This window comes from Protopterus annectens, chromosome 1.part2 (assembly GCF_019279795.1).
Source record: "Protopterus annectens isolate FY-2018-M chromosome 1.part2, PAN1.0, whole genome shotgun sequence".
NCBI classification, from domain to species: domain Eukaryota; kingdom Metazoa; phylum Chordata; order Ceratodontiformes; family Protopteridae; genus Protopterus; species Protopterus annectens.
In genome coordinates, this window is record NC_056727.1 from 821,679,825 (window position 1) to 821,698,849 (window position 19,025).

General features: G+C 37.0%; 1 protein-coding gene across 1 annotated transcript in view; it reads right to left on the reverse strand.

Annotated features, from left to right (window-relative positions):
- The window catches only part of RYR2 (ryanodine receptor 2), a 6,224,161-nt gene that overhangs the window by 2,259,759 nt on the left and 3,945,377 nt on the right, over positions 1–19,025 (reverse strand). The window contains exons 59-60 of the mRNA XM_044059048.1: positions 4,037–4,160; positions 1,457–1,572 (exon numbers count right to left, since the gene is read on the reverse strand). Of these exons, the coding sequence (XP_043914983.1) occupies positions 1,457–1,572; positions 4,037–4,160 (240 nt within the window). The remainder of the gene's footprint in view (positions 1–1,456; positions 1,573–4,036; positions 4,161–19,025) is intronic.

Sequence of the window (19,025 nt, forward strand, 5' to 3'; positions counted from 1 at the left end):
TATATATATATATATATATATATATATATATATGTATATATATATATATATATATAGATAGATATATATGTGATCCAGACATGCTCGACTAGCATATGTCCGAATCACAAAACATCGAACACACGTACACGAAAGCACTTAACATTGACAAACGCTTCCTTGTATGTGTGCCTGTTTCGTAGATCGGACTATAGTGCGGGTAAGGGAAAATTCCCTTTTCCCCACTGTAGTGCGATCTCGGAGTGAGAATAATAAAGTAGGGGGTGTGTGGGGGGTGTAGAAACGTAAATTTTTTTTTGAACTACACATACACGAAAGCGCTTTTTGATGTTAAGAGCTTTTGTGTATGTGTGTTAGATGTTTTGTGATTCGGACATATGCTAGTCAAGCATGTGTCCTAGACCCATATATATATATATTATACGCACACACACACACACACACACACACACACACACACACACACACACACACACACACACACACACACGTGTATTAGTTGTGTATACACACACACACACAAAGATAAGCAAATAATCACACTGGTACTGGAAAAGCAAAAAATGGGCAGGGGTACTGCATTAGTAGTACTAATGTTGACTGTGAATATGCATGTGTGTGCATTAGTCACATGTGTGCATCAGGTATTAGTTATTAAGATTACTGTGCAAAATCTTTTCAAGCCCAGCTTAAGCAAAAACCTTCACAAAAGGTAAAACATGCTGATTTTGTAAATATTACAGTGCATTATCTTCAAAAGACAGGTGTTTTTCTTTCAGTTTTTAGCAATTTCTAAGCATTATTCAGTCCTGGATGCTTTCCTTTTTTATAACATTGCTTACATGTTAGTACGTTTCTTTGGATGGTTATATAATTATACAACTAAAAGTCTCTGAAAATGCACAGCTTTTTGTGATCATTTACTATTCTTAGTTTAGAAAAAGACAGTTGCTAAGTATTATAATCTGCCTTTTCAAGTCTGTTGGGGGATGGCTCTATATCACGGTATCAAAAAGTGATTTCATCAAATGGCACTGTACATCGAACTGCTGTTCATTGAGGTGCTTATAGTGAGATTGCAATACCGTGAAGATTGGAAAATTTGCCCTTCCCTCACTGTAGTGTGATCTAAAAGTATATATAATTAGCGGGGGGGGGTGTGGGGTGCCTTTCAATGTAAATGCTGTTCAATTGCAGGACTTTTTGATTTTGTAATATAGACCCATGGGGGATGAATCATAAACAATACATAAGAAATTATTTGTTACAGATCAGCAGGATTTCAAAACACATATAGACACTATATTCTATGTAAAACCTAGAGCAGTAACTGCCAAGCCTTGTAAAATTGATAGTTTTTCTAAGATGTTGTTTCGGCTAACAAGACAGCAACTATTACATTTATTCATGCATGCCCCTTTCCTTAAAAAAAAAAGATTAGGTTAATGCACAGTACCATACTCAAGGATGTACTGATGAGCCTCATCCACATAACGTATGAGTTGTTGAAGGAAACTGTATGCAAATCGTTTCTCTATAGAAGGTGTATCCAGTTCTAAATCCTTTGAACCCCTGCAAAGACAGTTTAACAAAGAAATTCAATTTAAACTTTCTTTTATGTTGATTTATAAATACAATGCATACATATACAGAGCATTAGAAGCCAGACTAAATGAATGTCAAGAAAGCACAGATCATTTCAGCAAACAAGTGTAAACTGTGTGGTAAATGGATTATATTAAATATTTTCAAAATGTATTTTACCAAAGTATTTTCTCTTGGGCTCTAAAGTTACAGCCATGTGTTATAATGAACTACAATAAAGAACTCATGAAAACAACTGACAGACTTATTTCTACAATTTATAAAAATGGACTTACATAAAATACAAGTGCCTTTCCATGCATCCATATTCAATAAAGAACATTACTGATCTACAAAAGAAACAGCTAACAGAAGGTAGGCTTTGAGGCTCAGAAAAGAGGTAGTGGGTCCATGTTCAAAAGTGCATTTTAATGCATTTAAATTCTTTTCCCAATACACTGCAATGCACAGTTCACTAAACTTAGCTTCAAATGAGATTCAACATCAGCTGGTGAATGTAATCTGGCAATGCAGTCGTCAATCTTGCAGCAGTCCCCATAGAAATCCAGCATCCTGAATGCTAAAAATATTTGCTGTTTATTAATTTATATAGCCAATAACCACCTAGGAAGAATCCTACAGTAGACATTATCAACCTTCAGCCAAGATATATGCCCAAACTATAATACAAAAGTAAGATAAAATACATCAAGTGCACTAAAAAGTACCAATATAAACAATAATGCAGTACAGAGACAGTACTAAAGTTTTAATAATGAAGTTCATGTTTAAGAAAGAGTATACAAGCCAATATGGCAAAAAGTTAAATTGAACATGTGTATTTGCGTACATGTGTGCATGTATTTGTGTCTGCACAAGTATTTCTAAATGCATGCACATATATGTCCATAAATATCTGTCAGCTAGAACAAAGGATTATGGGTATAAATTCTTAAACAGATGTTTTTTGTACTCCAGGGTTTGATTCCACCAGTCTCCATTCACTTAATGTGTGCAAATGTGAACAAATCACCTAGTGCTCTGGGGCAAATGGAAAAGTCGACTAGGATCCTCATCTGTTGCACGATTTTAGATTTTGGGTTGTTACTAAGCATAATACTTTTCATTTCTGGGCTGGTGACCTTCCGTGTGCGACCCTGTGCCCAGCTGAAAGTATGCACAACTGCTATTCTGGAATACATCCCTGTAGTGGCGATACTCTGTTGCTGTTCTTGTTGCACAGTCACTGTCCTGTACTGTACTCTCACCAGCTCTCAGCACCATCTGTGTCACATCTAGGCTTTGTGTCTGCAGTGATATGTGGCCTTGTTTCATTGGGACTCCATATCTCAAGGCTGATAGGTTGCAAACTTTATTTCCTTTTGCATGATTCTCATAGGTACTGATGCACACAAACCCACATGGACTGATGTCTCAGTAATGCTGTCTGGATTCTGTGTGCAGACATTGTCAATAGTTGCCTTTGTATACAGGGTATAGTACTGCTTTGTGAATCCATCTGTCAACTTCTAAGGTCTACAGTCATGGTTTGCATATCAGCAAAGATAAGCACAAGTCCCAGTCCCTGAGATGAAGCTGTTCTCCTTGGGCTAAGATGTACTGTAAAAGAGTCAAATGCACACATGTAGAATGTATATAACTCTGCATGTGCTCACCTATCCCAAAATACTTTACCTTGTTTCAAAAAGATAAATACACTGAAAAAATGGCAAAGGACTGGATTTTGCAAGCATAACTGGTGCAAGACATAGTTTTCTAAGAAGGTTCTAGAAAAGAAACAAAGCCTACTTGTGAAAAGAGGAAACATTTTTAAAAGATGTCGGGTATAGTAAACATTGATCAAATGTAACTCAGTCATTAAAATGTCTAGCACTGAATTTATCAATACTAGACACAGTTAAATGGCCACTTTTACTAGTGTCCAGTTTATTTATTTTGTGTTAGTATAAATAAACTAACAAGCTTGGGCAATTGTACTACCTAACATTTTTAATGTTAAGTTTTCATTGAAAGTTAGACTGCAGGCATGAAAATAGAAACTAGTTACACTTAAAAGACTTTTATTCCTGTACAAACACCTATATCAGTGCTGCTGTAATCTGAATTACACTGCTCTTTAATTTTGTTAATATTGATTTCTTCTGGAAAAATGCCTTACTTGGCATGGGTTATGAAGTTTTATGCCTTAATGTTTTAAATATCCTATTGTTAATCATCTGCGTTGCTCATAAAAACATCACTTATGTAACATCTGCTTTATCTAATGTTTTTGTATGTCTCTCAGAAATTAATGCGTTAATATTTGAGCCCCTTCACTTTACCCAAAAAAGGAACTTAATATTTTGTTCTATGTTAATGCAGTTAATAAAGGACAAGACATGCAAGTACACTGTCAGATAATTTGAATGCAGAATTTATCAGACACCATTACCTTGAGACAGCATATCCACTGATCTGAAGAAACTTTAGGATCTCCTGGGCCTTCTCTCGATCCTTAGCTTTTTCCTTTGCTGTCAGTGTATCATAAGGCACTAGAAGAGGGTGACTGCCACCTCCTAATTTAATAAAGGAAAAATAAACAGACTGTCTATAATGCTGACAATATGCACCAAGGGGTTATACATACATACACATGAATCAATTTCATTATAAATTCTTTATCCAGTAGTTTAGCAAATACCTGCCATAACTGTCATATACAATTCAAAAATGTTTGATTTTTAAAGATTAATCGTGGATATAGCATCTATGACAAATGAATATTTGTTCAGTTTGCCTTAACTTTTCAGGTGACTATTCTGACCTAAAGATGACTTTACCCTCAAAGTGAAATTCTTACATTTCTGTCATATGATTGTATAAAAGATAGGTACTTACCATAACACCAGATCTATATTGTTGTGTTCCATCCAGTTTAAAAGTTGGGTTATCAGACCTGACTGGATACAACCTTGGGTTCTGACTCCGTCCCTACCCATAATTCCCTCTGGTCCTCAGATTACCTCAGATACAGCTTGCCTGCTTATAGTTATCGCACACCCAGTGAAACAATAAACACAGGTTTTACTGACCAATCCTAACTTGAACAACAATGGACACAGGAAACAACAATAAGCTGTACAAATAAAAGGTCTCTGGTCAGGACCAGCTGTTCAGCCAGGAGACAGAAAAGACAATTAAGGATGGGGGACAGAGGGAGGGACATACTTCTCAACCTCTTAGCACAAAACATGTGGACAAAGCCTGACAGAATGGGGGGGACATAGGCCTAAAAATAGGGACAGATTTTAAATATTGCTGTCATTAACTTAGCAAGTTGCTAGAATTACAGGATTTCTCTTAGCATGCATTTTTCTGAAGGATATGATGTCTGATACACAAATGTATATCATTATTTAGTGACTTCAATCCTTTGATCATCCCAGTGATTTGCCAAAAAGTCATAACATTTTATGAAGAACAGATCAAAAATATGAGACAAAAAATCTGGACATCCTGTGAAAATCTGTAGAGTTCTGAGGTATGGGAAGGGAGTGTTGAACTGGACAGATCTGGCATTATGGTAAGTGCATAACTTATTTATCCAATGTTGTCTTTTCCATCCAGGTAAACAGCTGGGACAGATTCCCAAGCCACTCATAAAAGCAGGAGGTCTCATGGAAGCATACTGCTGAGTTTGGTAGAGCCAAAAGATATAAGAGCTCTACATTGTACATTCAACCTATAATGTGACAACTAATGAAAAAAGCTGTGGAGGTGGCCACAGCTCTAGCTTAATGAGCCTTTGGTTTGCTAGATAAAGTTAACCTCACTTTGTCATAAAGAAAGGAAATACAGTTGGAAAGCCTCTGGACAATGCTACTTTAAAGACTCCTTTTCCCAATTTAGTTTTGAGAAGGAGAGTTGAAAACTGGTTTTACTTTCTGATAACCTTTGTGCGATATACATAAAACTTAAGTTGACAATGTACATCCATCAGATGCAAAGGATATTCTCCTTTGAAAAATTTGGAAGGAACACTGGCAGACTGATCATCTGATTAAGATTTGCTTCAGAGGCCACTTTAGATAAGAAATGAAGATTAGTTCACAAAGACACCCTATCCTTGTGAAACACATGGTACAGAGGTCTGCAAAACAATGTCTGATGTTCAGAAATCTTCCTGGCAGAAATAATTGCCACTAAAGGTATTGTCTTCCAAGTCAGGAGTTAAAGGTCCATTGAAGATGGAACTTGAAGGAAGCTCTAGTTAACACCCACAATATAATAGTAATGTCCTATGGAGGAATTATATCATAGATCAGAGGCCTCAGACGAGAAGTGCCCTTCAAACAAGCCTTGGAAGTTTTCAAGAAAGCAATGAAAGTTTGAACCTGGTCCATGGAGAAATTAGATATGGCTGCAAAATGAAATTTGATAGTTGAAAAAACAGCATCTTTACAAAACAGATCCACTAAGAAATCTAAAATAGAAGGCAGAGGGTCTGAAAAGGGTCCAAACCCTTGGAAGAAGACCATATAGTGATTTTATTTCCATTTGCTAAGGTAAACCTTCCAAGTGTTTGTTTTTTCCAACACAAATAAAATATGAATGCTTAGAAATGACAGCCTGGCATATCTGGCCACTATTAAAATTGGAGAAACCATGTGGTCAGTTTCAGGGTTTTTATGTTTCTGTGATGCTGACACGATGGGTAAAACAGGGGGTCTGGACGTGAATCCAACACTCATTGAGGGTATCTCAGATGAGGCCACAGAAAGAGGAACCAAACCTGCAGGGGTCAAAAAGGCACAATGAGAATAACATTTGCCTTGCAGACTTTCTAAAGAATTTTGGTTATCACTGGAAAAGGTGGAAATGCATACAGGAGACCTCTGTAACTGCATAGAGGGATACCGGAAAAGTAACTACTGAATTTGTTATTTAGGTGGGAACTGAAGAGATCACAAGGCTAGCCCCAGCGACTGAAAATCAATACAGCTATTGACTGATTGAGGGATGACTCAAGGGACAGAAGATAGACCTGCTTAGCTTGTCTGCTAGAACACTCGAAGTCCTCAGGATCTGTACTGTGATCAATAGCATTAGGAAGACATTACCCACTGCCACACTTTCATGGCTACCCAGCACAGCAGGTATGAATGGGTTTTTCCTTGTTTACTGAAATACCAGACCATTGCCATGTCATTTGTCTAGATGGATATCACACCCTCAGGCAGACAGTCCTGAAAAGTCTGCAGTGTTAGAAGGACTTCCCTCACTGTCAAGATGTTGATGTGAAGACTGGCTTTTGTTGACGACCAAGTACTTTGAACCATTTTCCCCTTTGTAATACCACCCCACCTTGGAAAGTAAGCGTCCATGGTCACAGTGGTTATCAGGATAGTAGGGTGAATGACTGACCTCATGATACCATCTGTGAACTCAGCCACCAAGGTATGTGATTCTTGCAAAGTGGTGTAAATTGTACTGGGGCATGAAGGGCTTGAAACATAAAGGACCATTGTACTGAAAGTGTCCACTGGTCCAATGCAGGTCTCTAATGAAGAATCTTTCCTGAAGTACTAGAGTGACTGATGTAGCCAGTGAACCCAGCAGTTGGAGGACAAGTCTTGCTGGAAGACTGGGGTGATGAAGGACCTCAGAAGCTTTTTGATGTAGTGATAGGATTCTCGATTGTGAAAGTCATCTGGCTTTTGGTAAGGTTGATCATAACACCCAAGTGTGGAGACAGCTGGGGCAGGAAGTCCCTGCACTGAATTAGTTGATCTCTGGTTGATGTAGCAAGGAGACACTCATCCAGGTAGTGGAACACCTGGAACCCTTGATGCCTGAGATATACTCTCTCAACTGCCATGCTTTTGGTGAACACCCTGGGGGCTGTGGTGAGGCCAAAGGGCAGAGCTCTGAATTGAAAATGACTGGCTCCCAGTTGGAAAATGAGAAGTCTCCTGGACTGCTTTGCTATCGTGATGTAATAGTATGCATCCTGGAGATCTATTAGGCATGTCCAGACTTCCTTCCTCAGAAGAGGTAGTATGGACTGAACTAGCTGAGGTAGCATAGGTCCCCTGTTTTTTTCAGAACCAAAAAGAACCATGAATAGACTCTGGACAATTGCTAGTCTGGTGTTTCCTCCTGGATGACTCACTTTTCTAGCAGTTTTGCAAACTCTACTACTGCCAATTCCATCTGACTGGATGGAAGATCAGGAATTCTGTTTTGTCTTTATGGAGGGAAAAGAAAGGGAATAAAGTAGCCTCTGGTGATTACTCTCTGCACCTAGGAATCATGGGTAATGGCCCACCAGGCTTGAGGGTGCAAATATAAGCATCTCCTGACTGTCTCCAGAGTGCAGCACTCAGGCAACCATTCAAGAGTGCTGGAAGAGTTTCTTGGTGAAGGGACCTCAGAACCCTTGATACTGCAGTCTGCCTCTGTCCCTGGAGTGATGTCAATAAAAATGATTTCCTCCCTCTGCCTCCAAAGGGTGCGGTCTGTCAGCAAAAACACCTTGACCAAAACCCTGGGACTTTCAAAACCTTATCTTCAAAATTTTGGTTCTGGGAAAAGGTCTTTTGAAGGGTGGAAAAATAAATGCCTACTGCAGACAGGGTTTTGCCCTCCTGTTTGCATCTGATAAGCATTTCTTTAACCTTTGTTCCAAAGTGGGTCACACCATCAAAGGGAGCCTTGATAAAGGATGTCTTGAGACTTTCCACAAGAATCACATAAGCACATCCAGGCATGTTGGTGAACATTAATGCCTGTCCCTGATGCCCTTGCCATGCAATCAACTGCATTAAACAGCAGACGCATGGTCACATTGGTCACTGACTGAAAGGTAGATAGCTGAGATCGCACTTGACTTCTGGATATTCACATGCAGATTACCACAGAGGAATTTTGACAGTTCCTTGGACAAGTCCCAATAAAAATGATTCATGTATGTACATATGTATGTGTGCATTTATTTATTTATTTACTTTATTTACTTATTTATTTATTACCATTTGCTAACTAGGTTAGTCCCACTAGGCATGTAAGCCTAGCAGTTCAACGCTCTGAGTGCAAAAGCTGCCGAAGCTTATGTCCATTTCCCAAATTTGTCCAATGCCCTAGATTCTTGATTAGGGGGATGAACAGATGTGCTGTCTTCTGAGAACTCCATTTTGGTGGGTGACACAAAAATAAGGCATCTACTGGGGGACTCTTGATCCAGTGGGACTTGTTTTTAGGGACAACCAAAATCTTATCCAATTTACATGGGATCAGCTCCTCCATGTCAGAGTCCTTCCAGGCCCACTGAGAGATGAAATCTATTAACTCATCAGTGGGTGGGAACACCTAGGAGGTAGACAAGCCAACCTTGAATCCCTCAGGGAAGACTGACTTCTCTGGAGAGGGGCTTCAGTAGACCAACTCCCTGTTTGCTTCATCAACTCCATTACATTTCCAAAGGAGATGTCTTCCAGAGGGCATTGTGGTGAACCCTCCCCTTCAACAAAAGAACTGTCTTCTGTGGCAGACTCTGGAGATGAGTTTAAGCACCTTCTCTTACTAGCCTGTTTGTAGGGGTTTCTAGTTGGGGTGCAGAATCAGAGGGAGAGCATGCCAAGCAAGAGCCCTTCAGGCTGTGTGAAATTTACTGTCCCTGTTGGACAAGATGAGTGGACATGGCTAGAGAATTCACAGGATGTTGGGATGGAACTGAGTGGGATACAGACACCTTCTCTTTAGATCTGGGAACATCCCATTCAAATGCCTCAAAAGCTGAAGCTGAGAATGGGCTCAAAGCAGTACCTCTTCAACCTGAGGAAGACAGAGATGGAAAATTTCCAGTTCCAGTCTGACTCAGGTCTGAAACCAACGGCACTGAACAATCCACAGCTGGAGAAGGACAGCTTTGAAAACTTCTGGAGGGGAAGGCAGCAGGAGAACCCCCAACCTAAACTCTGTCCAAAGAAACTTCTACATCAACTTGTGAATGTCAGCTTCCAGCAGACTCAGTGATGACCAATTGGAGCTAAAGGACAAAGTCAACAATGGTGGTCAAGAAGCAGGTTGGCAAGTCACCTTCAGACAGAAATGACAGGGTGCAGATGAGAAATGGGTCTGAAGGACCTGTGTGGCAGGTGGATCTGCGCATCTCAGTGTCTACTAAAATTTTCTCAGATTTTCTACCCTCTTTTTCTGTTCCTTTTTTTCCCCCTTACTTATCTCTTTTTCCATGTCCCTCTCCCTTTCCTTGCCAGTTTTTACTTTATCAGACTTCTTTGTGGAAGGAGAAGAGGTTTCTAAAACAGAGGTACTGATCCTCCTGTTTGGGTAAATAGAAGGCTTTTAAGTACCAACATGTCTCAGTGACCAGCTAGAGCGCTGGTCCTGGCCCTGAAAGAGGCATAGGCCAAACAATCAACATCTAAGAGAGCTACACCTAAGCAGTAAATGCAGAGGAAGTGAGGGTCTTGGGGTGGAATTTTGTGCCTACAAGCCATACATTTTCTGGAACCAGTGGCTTTGCTTTGTCAGACATGGTACCAAGAAAACAGTCACAATAGCAGACACCAGCAGAAGCAACAACTCTAAGACAGAAAAAATACCTTGCAATTATAACCGTAGAAAAACAACCATTAACACTCAAGTCTAGCAGAAGAAAAAAATAGCAATTAGCAACTAGCTAGTAAAGATAAAGAACTTTTTTGGTAAGGAAGGTGTGAATAACAAACACGTCCCTTAAAAAGTAATTAAGATTACAACACAAAACTAATTACCAAATCTGATTAGACAGCCAGAGAAAGATTATGCAAGATTTAGTACTCAGAAAAAAAAAGAAAAATGCTTAGTTAAGCTACAGATGCAGAGCCCTTAAATCATGCCTTGATTGATCAAAGGACAAATGAGATCTGAGGCTATCTGGTGACCATAGTGAATTATGGGTAGCGGAGGTGTCAGAGCCATGGATCCAAGTTGCTGATAAAAGTGGAAAGGTAAGATCTGATCAGATCCAATAACCCATCTGTTGATTCCAAAGGAAAAGACAACATCGGATCATATGTTTTTAGCTCTGTAAATTACAACTTTATGCATAAAATACGATTTACAATGATTGAGATACATGAACAATTCCAAGTCACATACTGTAAACCTGGGCTAAACATAATGGCCATTCTTCACCAAGTAACATCTAGTACAGCCCAATGACTAAAATTAAACTTCCACTGCGCTCCAGAGTACTATCACATACAGTACTGGAGCGCCCTTTTTCACTACTCAAGTTCTTTGAATTGTAGCACAGAAGTACAACAGTGTGAAGTCAGCATCATAAATACAACTACTAGATAAGCATTCTTATACATATAATCTACATAGTAACAGTTTTTAGTGTTGCCATACACCTTGCATAATATGGCAAGACTTGAGGCATTAAAAAAAAATTGTAAGGTACAGCAAAGCTACAAGGGAGACCCAGGTGCTGCAGAATGTACAGTTGCATAAGTAAACTTACTATAACAGTAATGTAGCTATATGGGTCCTACCCCTCAAGACTGCACAGCCTTTCAAAGCAAAACTGGGAACATATTTGATAGTTATGAATATAAAAGTTTACTGATTATATTATATGTAGAATTAAAATAATTATCCCCTTGTTTTTACAAGAGAATATGTCTAGATTAATGCCCTTGGCTTAAACTATAAGAATCAACGCAGTTGTTTGTTTTCGTCTCTCCTCTGGACATGAGAATTATGCTTTACATCACATGGCCACTTTGAGAGTACAGAAGGGGAAGCAAGGCTTTGCTTGTTTTCTTTTATTTCATTGCTTACCCTGCTTATCTGTTAGTTTCTATTATCCCCTTAGATGTCTTATGAACATTGACTTGTATTTTGTGCTTATGCTTTATAGTAGTGACCATCTAAACTGTGTATCAACTAGCTTAGAACATTTGCCTTATGTTCCTTATGACACTTTCATTCCTCATACACTGCAGTATGGCACAACCTTTATAAGTTTACAGATAGACAGATGGAGTCATTTTGTTTTCAATGTCAAGTTTAGTTTCATAGAATTGCACAAACTGGGTCGGTCTATTTTTCTTTTCCTTCAAAGCAATGCCATTATATTGAATCTCTGGTTGTTTTTTCTTGTTGTAGGTTCCCTAAGTTCAGCAGCAACCACTTCTACTTTCTGTTGCCTTAGCCATGCTAAACGCTTTTATGCTCTGGAGTTATTATAAAAAAAAAAAATCAGTTACTTAACAGCAATCTTTCTAAACTCATGCATAATAGCCGGATATTCCCATATATTCTCTTTAGCAGTCTGCAGATGCACCTTTTCCCTCTTCTTGTTCTCTGAAATTGCCCTTATGCTGCAATATTTTAACCTTTTCCAGACCCTCTAAATAACTCCTACTACTTATTAACAATATATCTTTTTCTTTTATTTTTGCATTATTTTTAAACTCCACTTTCATTTTATCCCACTTACTGGCAATAACTTCAGAAGAAATTTCAATCTTCCTTAATATATCTTGAATAATTTATATTAAAATCCTTTCTTTTTAACAGGTAGGAAGTGCCAGTGTCTCAGTTTTACTTCATTTACTTTAGTTGTTACGGGCGCATGATCTGGAATAATTATTGGACATGTGTTGATGCTTTCAATTGTGTGAAATATAATTTCTGTGAAATCTAGCCCAGTTATTATACTTTGGTGAATAAGATGTAAATTCCCACTGAGTTTCTACTACTTGATTCAAAGCTTCCATACCCAATATATATAAAAAGTTAGCAGAAATCAACCCTGTTTTGTATATGTTGTCTCTTCTAGGTCCCTTAGATACATCCTCACTGTTGCAAATGAAATTCCAGTCCCCACCTATAAGTAAATATTCCCTGTTGAAAGATGATTGAAAGATGATTATTTCTCCCAATTTTTTTAAGCTCTACAATAGCAGTTTTAGGTGGCCAGCATACATGCCAGCATAATCCTCCTCCCTTTCCAATAGCCCCCTTACTACCACAAATCTACCATTATCTGTTTTCTCTTCTATTACTTTTGTAGCACCTCTAGTAATTAGTATTAAATACTCTGTTTCCATTTTCCCTGATAGCCTGCTGAATATTCATTCTGAAATACACTCTTTATCAAATTCACATGCCCACTTCTTTCCAAATAAGTCTCTGTAGTATTGCTTGTTGCATTCTGTATTTCTTAATATAACTCAATACTCTTGCCTTTTTGTCTATACCTGTAAAACCATTCATGTTCCAAAATAATATGGATAGTGTAGTCATTATGATAATAATTTATTATTCCCAACTATTATGTATGACAATTTTTTTAAATGTCTATTTCCAGGTTTTGTGTTACATGCATCTACTAATGTTCAACAGGTTGACCTTTTATACAGTTGCTTCTTGTCATCTCTATTTAAACCTATGTTACATTTTACAAGACATTTTATTTTATTGAAAACCATCAAAAAAAGACACACACACCCCAGAACATATTAACTTAAATACACAAACTACATACATCTTCAAATAATGAAATGCAGCACTCCTAATAAGATCAATTGTCCCAAAGCCACAGCTGCACCCACAGGTGTTACCTAACTTAAAATTAATATTATCCATGCTAAGGTGAATGCTACAGCCTGTGCTTCTACTTATATTAATTGCTGTCTGCTCTTTTCTTATCTTTATTCCCATCACAGATGTGAAAAAGCAACCAGTAGGGTTTCAGAAAACATTAACTTTTAGCTGTAAGATAAACTGCAATTTATACAGCATTCTAGATAATGTCCTGAAGTAGTTAGGTACCCGGGAAGCTGTGATCTCTTATTCACTTCCAATAATTTCAATTTTTTTCACTAAACTGCTTGCCCTTGTCTGTTTTAATTTTAAGATTCCCTCAGCAAACATTGGTCAGAACTCTTGAGATTTATTGGCTGCATTTGTAATCTACTTGTCTCTATGAAAACATAACAGAATGCAAAGCTGCCTTCAGATGCAAATAGCCTTAACATGCTTTTGTCCAGCCTTTCTTCTCTTTTTATAATGTAATACCTACAATTCTTAAAACCAAGAAAGAAAAAATATACCATTTCATTATCACATACAGCAATCACTTGAGCCTCCCTCCACAATTTTATCAAAGCCAACAAAAAGTCAATTCTTCACCACAATACAAATAAATTCTTTAATTTTTCTTTTGGTAAGGCAGATTTCCTTTTACTGATAATTTCTTTAATCCTAATCTAAAGAAAAAAACTTGACATTCAACATGTTTACTACACCATGTGTTTCTTTCTTTCTTTAATTGCTCTGATTTATACTTCTGGAATTTTTTTTAAAGGATTAAAACCAGAAAAAGCCGTAAGTAGAAAAAAAAATAGTACTTTATAGTTTCTTCTATGTTGGCATCTAATGTACTTACATACCAGTAACTGAATTTTGCTAAAGCTGACAAGATTATTAGCCCTTATCTCTCAATTTCATTTTTCGCACTGGGAAAGCTGAAATTAAGCTGTTGATCCATATGCAGCCATCACTGAGTCCAACAAAAGCAGTTATGAGATCCAGGGGATATGGTCACAAAGACTACCGGAGAATTTAAAAGGTGATAAAATACACAAAATACAAGGCATGTCACCATAAAACAGGCAATAGTCAATCTTTCATTTCTTAAATAACTAAATAAATACAGCACTCCTAATAAGATCAATTGTCCCAAAGCCACAGCTGCACCCACAGGTGTTACCTAACTTAAAATTAATATTATCCATGCTAAGGTGAATGCTACAGCCTGTGCTTCTACTTATATTAATTGCTGTCTGCTCTTTTCTTATCTTTATTCCCATCACAGATGTGAAAAAGCAACCAGTAGGGTTTCAGAAAACATTAACTTTTAGCTGTAAGATAAACTGCAATTTATACAGCATTCTAGATAATGTCCTGAAGTAGTTAGGTACCCGGGAAGCTGTGATCTCTTATTCACTTCCAATAATTTCAATTTTTTTCACTAAACTGCTTGCCCTTGTCTGTTTTAATTTTAAGATTCCCTCAGCAAACATTGGTCAGAACTCTTGAGATTTATTGGCTGCATTTGTAATCTACTTGTCTCTATGAAAACATAACAGAATGCAAAGCTGCCTTCAGATGCAAATAGCCTTAACATGCTTTTGTCCAGCCTTTCTTCTCTTTTTATAATGTAATACCTACAATTCTTAAAACCGAAGAAAGAAAAAATATACCATTTCATTATCACATACAGCAATCACTTGAGCCTCCCTCCACAATTTTATCAAAGCCAACAAAAAGTCAATTCTTCACCACAATGCAAATAAATTCTTTAATTTTTCTTTTGGTAAGGCAGATTTCCTTTTACTGATAATTTCTTTAATCCTAATCTAAAGAAAAAAACTTGACATTCAACATGTTTACTACACCATGTGTTTCTTTCTTTCTTTAATTGCTCTGATTTATACTTCTGGAATTTTTTTTAAAGGATTAAAACCAGAAAAAGCCGTAAGTAGAAAAAAAAATAGTACTTTATAGTTTCTTCTATGTTGGCATCTAATGTACTTACATACCAGTAACTGAATTTTGCTAAAGCTGACAAGATTATTAGCCCTTATCTCTCAATTTCATTTTTCGCACTGGGAAAGCTGAAATTAAGCTGTTGATCCATATGCAGCCATCACTGAGTCCAACAAAAGCAGTTATGAGATCCAGGGGATATGGTCACAAAGACTACCGGAGAATTTAAAAGGTGATAAAAGACATAAAATACAAGGCATATCACCATAAAACAGGCAATAGTCAATCTTTTATTTCTTAAATAACTTAGATCTTAAAAAATAAAGCCTTCTGTAAAATATTATGGTTTCAAATATTACAGGCTTAATTAATATGCTAAAATTTTAAGTAACAACACCTCCAATTAAAAAAAAATCAACAAACCATTTTTTCAGCTGAAAAATCTTTTCCAAGGTGCATGATGTGTAAGCAATGATAGTATCAAACTTCAGAATTAGCTATTTCTTTTTTCTTACATAACTTCTTTAATCTACTTTGTATATATTTTTTATCAAATACTGTATAGAAAATTATGAATTTTAGAACACATGTTGCACCCACATTATTTTAATTATTGACACAGTCCCTTAAATATTCCTGCACCTTTAACTTCATTATTCTTGTATTTTTTCACTAAAATATATGAATCTACTTTCACAGATAATAACTTTAGCAACTTTAACCACAGTATATGTACAATGAAGCATAATATGCACTCAAACAAGCAGCAGAGCATGCAGTACATTTTGCAAAGGAGCAGTCACACACAGAGTGTGGGTGATATATATAGCTCTTGCTGTGCAGCAGTACTGTGTGTGAAGTGTACATTTTATTCACTGCATGCAAATGAGTACATACAGAAGATGTAAAGAAAAGTGATACCTACATACAAAGGAGTAATAAGATGCAAATACAGGCAGTCAAACTAATGACCCTGCATTAAAAGACGCATGCAGAAGGTATTGGGCATTTAACTTTGCAACTCTTGGAAAGGCCACAGCATATGGCAAATTTCAACATTATGAAGAAGAAAAATGCCGGGAATAACAACTGTTGGTGTACAGAAACACTTTATTGTACTAACCATAATCATAATCAACCTGCACTTTTCAATTTTTCTACAGTTGGCTACCTATCAGCATTGACTGCCACCTTCCTAACTTCTTCAATCATTATGCCTGACAATCACAAGTTTTCTGTCACACAATGTAGCCCTTTCTTGGTTGAACATCATTTCCTCTTGCATTCTTCATTTTCTTCCAAATCTTCTTCATTTAAAATTCTTCTGTCTTCAAATACATGTGACTGAACTGCCACAATATGTGTTTCTTGATCTTCTCTGCAATTGGGGCTACTTTGGCTTCTGTTCTGATGTCCGCATTACATTTGTCAAATAATGTATATCCTACTACCTAACCCAGGAAGTTCATCCCCATCACCTCAGTCTTTCTCATGTGGTCTCAGCACTGTTTTTCACACCTTATTTTCCGCCACCTTTGATATTATTCAGTCACATACTATGACCGGTACTCTGTGTCAGTTGGCTGCAATACCTCTGATTTTAGCTTTGACCTCTCATTCAGACTTCCCCTCTCCTCAACTATCCCTTCCAGATACCAGAAGCCATTAACCTGTTCCACTATTTTCCCTTCTATTTCAGTTTTCAGCTGATTTCCCCAAATGAGCAATGACAGCTGTCTTCTCTGTGCTCAGTTTTATCTTGTGTGCCTTCAGCTTTGCATTCCACTTTCATCATTTGTTGAAATTCTTGTTCAGAGTCATCTTGCAGTGTAACACTGTCTTCATATAGCAGCTTTGTTGAGCTTTCTGTTCCAACTTGTTGTAGTCCTTTAACATTATGAACAGCAATGGGCTCAGAGCTGTACCCTGATGAACACCTACTCAAATTAGGAACCTCTCTGTGAATACAAACACTGCTCATACTTGTGTCATGGGTCATTGGACATAACCTGCACTAATTCTATGAAAGTTTTTGTAAGTTCAAACCATTGTAGGACTACTGAAGTTAGCCTTCTTGGTACCTGTCATATACTTTCTCCCAAGTCTATGAATGCCCAATTGGACTTATTTCTTACTTCCAGCATCTTCATCACTATCTGTCACACTGCAAATATAAGGATGGTCATGCTGCATCCTCATCTGAATTCAAACTGCTTATTCTATATTTTACTTTCTGCATATTAAGCATATTTATTTATCAATCACAATCTCCAGCACTTTCATGCCGTATGACAGGTGTCTGATATCTCTGTAGTATCCACCGTTGTGAATATTATCTTTGGTCTTACACATTGACACTAGAATGCCTATTCTCCAGCTAGTTGTGATACATCTTTCTCTTCACAATACTATGAGTACCGTCAAGAACCATTTATCCAGTAACTCACACATAATCTTGATCATATCTGCTGGGACTTCATCTGAGCCTGCTGTTTTCCCTGACTTAATTTTCCTTACTATTATGTTTACTTCTTCTAGGTTGGGTTTTTCTTCTTCTCCTTTGGTGCAGGCTTTGCATGGAGCAGTACAACCTATAGATAGCAGGCTGCTGCTGGTATCCCTAATATATGGTACCTGATCACTGTCTTCCTTATCTATCTGTCTTTGCCGTGCAACCCTATAGAGTTTATTTATGACATCTGCTGAGAAATACTAATACTCCACGCACATAAAATAAACAAATAGTTCCCAAAATATAAGCCAAAACAAAAAGCCAACAGAAAATTATTTAATTAGCACATTTGTTACACATTACAATGAAACTGTTTCAGATAAAAATCCAGTCACACAAACCAATTATATACATATTATTGTCCAATCACATCATCCTAAAAGCAATTTGTTGTGCTGTAACATCTCCTCATTTGTATGAGAAAGTTACTGACAATAAAACTAAATTTTATTTTCATAAAAAGTAAAAAGGAAAAGTACAGAAACAAACCTTATAGGAATTCATTAGAAAACTTATCAAAATCTTATATAGCAAAACATTGTTTAAAATGTGTTTTTGGATAGAAAATATACTGCCACTATGATTAATTCTTGGCTGAGTACATTTTATGTAATCAGTAAATGACAGTATAAATATAACCATAGAAAAGTAACTACCACAGGGTGACCAGTAATTGCAGTAGATTTGACTGCAGTATAAAAAGTGACGTATCTGGCTACCTGTACATCCTGCCCTGCAATTTACACATGTAAAACTGGGCATCCACTAAGGAACAGGATTTACTAGCACTTACATGCTATTATGAAATGTGATTAAAAAAAACACCTTATATAAACATTCACTGATATGCAACAATTTTAAACAATTTATGTTTTATATATTAAAGAAGATTGTATCAGATGTTTGGGAAGGGGGAATTGTTCCTTCTTCCTGGACTATAAAGGATTATATTGGCAAATTTTGTTAAATGCAACTAAAGTGCCAGGTATCAGTGATAAGTTATCCATAAGTTGCGTTTTAGCATTAACGGATGATAAATTATAAAATAAAGGATCTTTAAGAAAAGTTGTTTCTCGGACTCCTTGTTCTTTGCCACTGCAACTGCTCTTTTAAGATCTTTGTTAATCACACACCAGTTGAGTCAAACTAGATCCACAAAAGCAATATTTATTAAGCTCAAAAATGATGACACTTTTCGTTAATCCACAATAGTTTAACTTCATCAGATACACACTTCCTTAGAAGCAAGAGTTTAAATAACCCACTTGTCACACCACATGGTCGATATTTTAAATATGTATTGTTTATTTCGGTATTTTTTAACTTCAGGGTGTTGCATTCAGTGAATCTTTCACTAGTATGC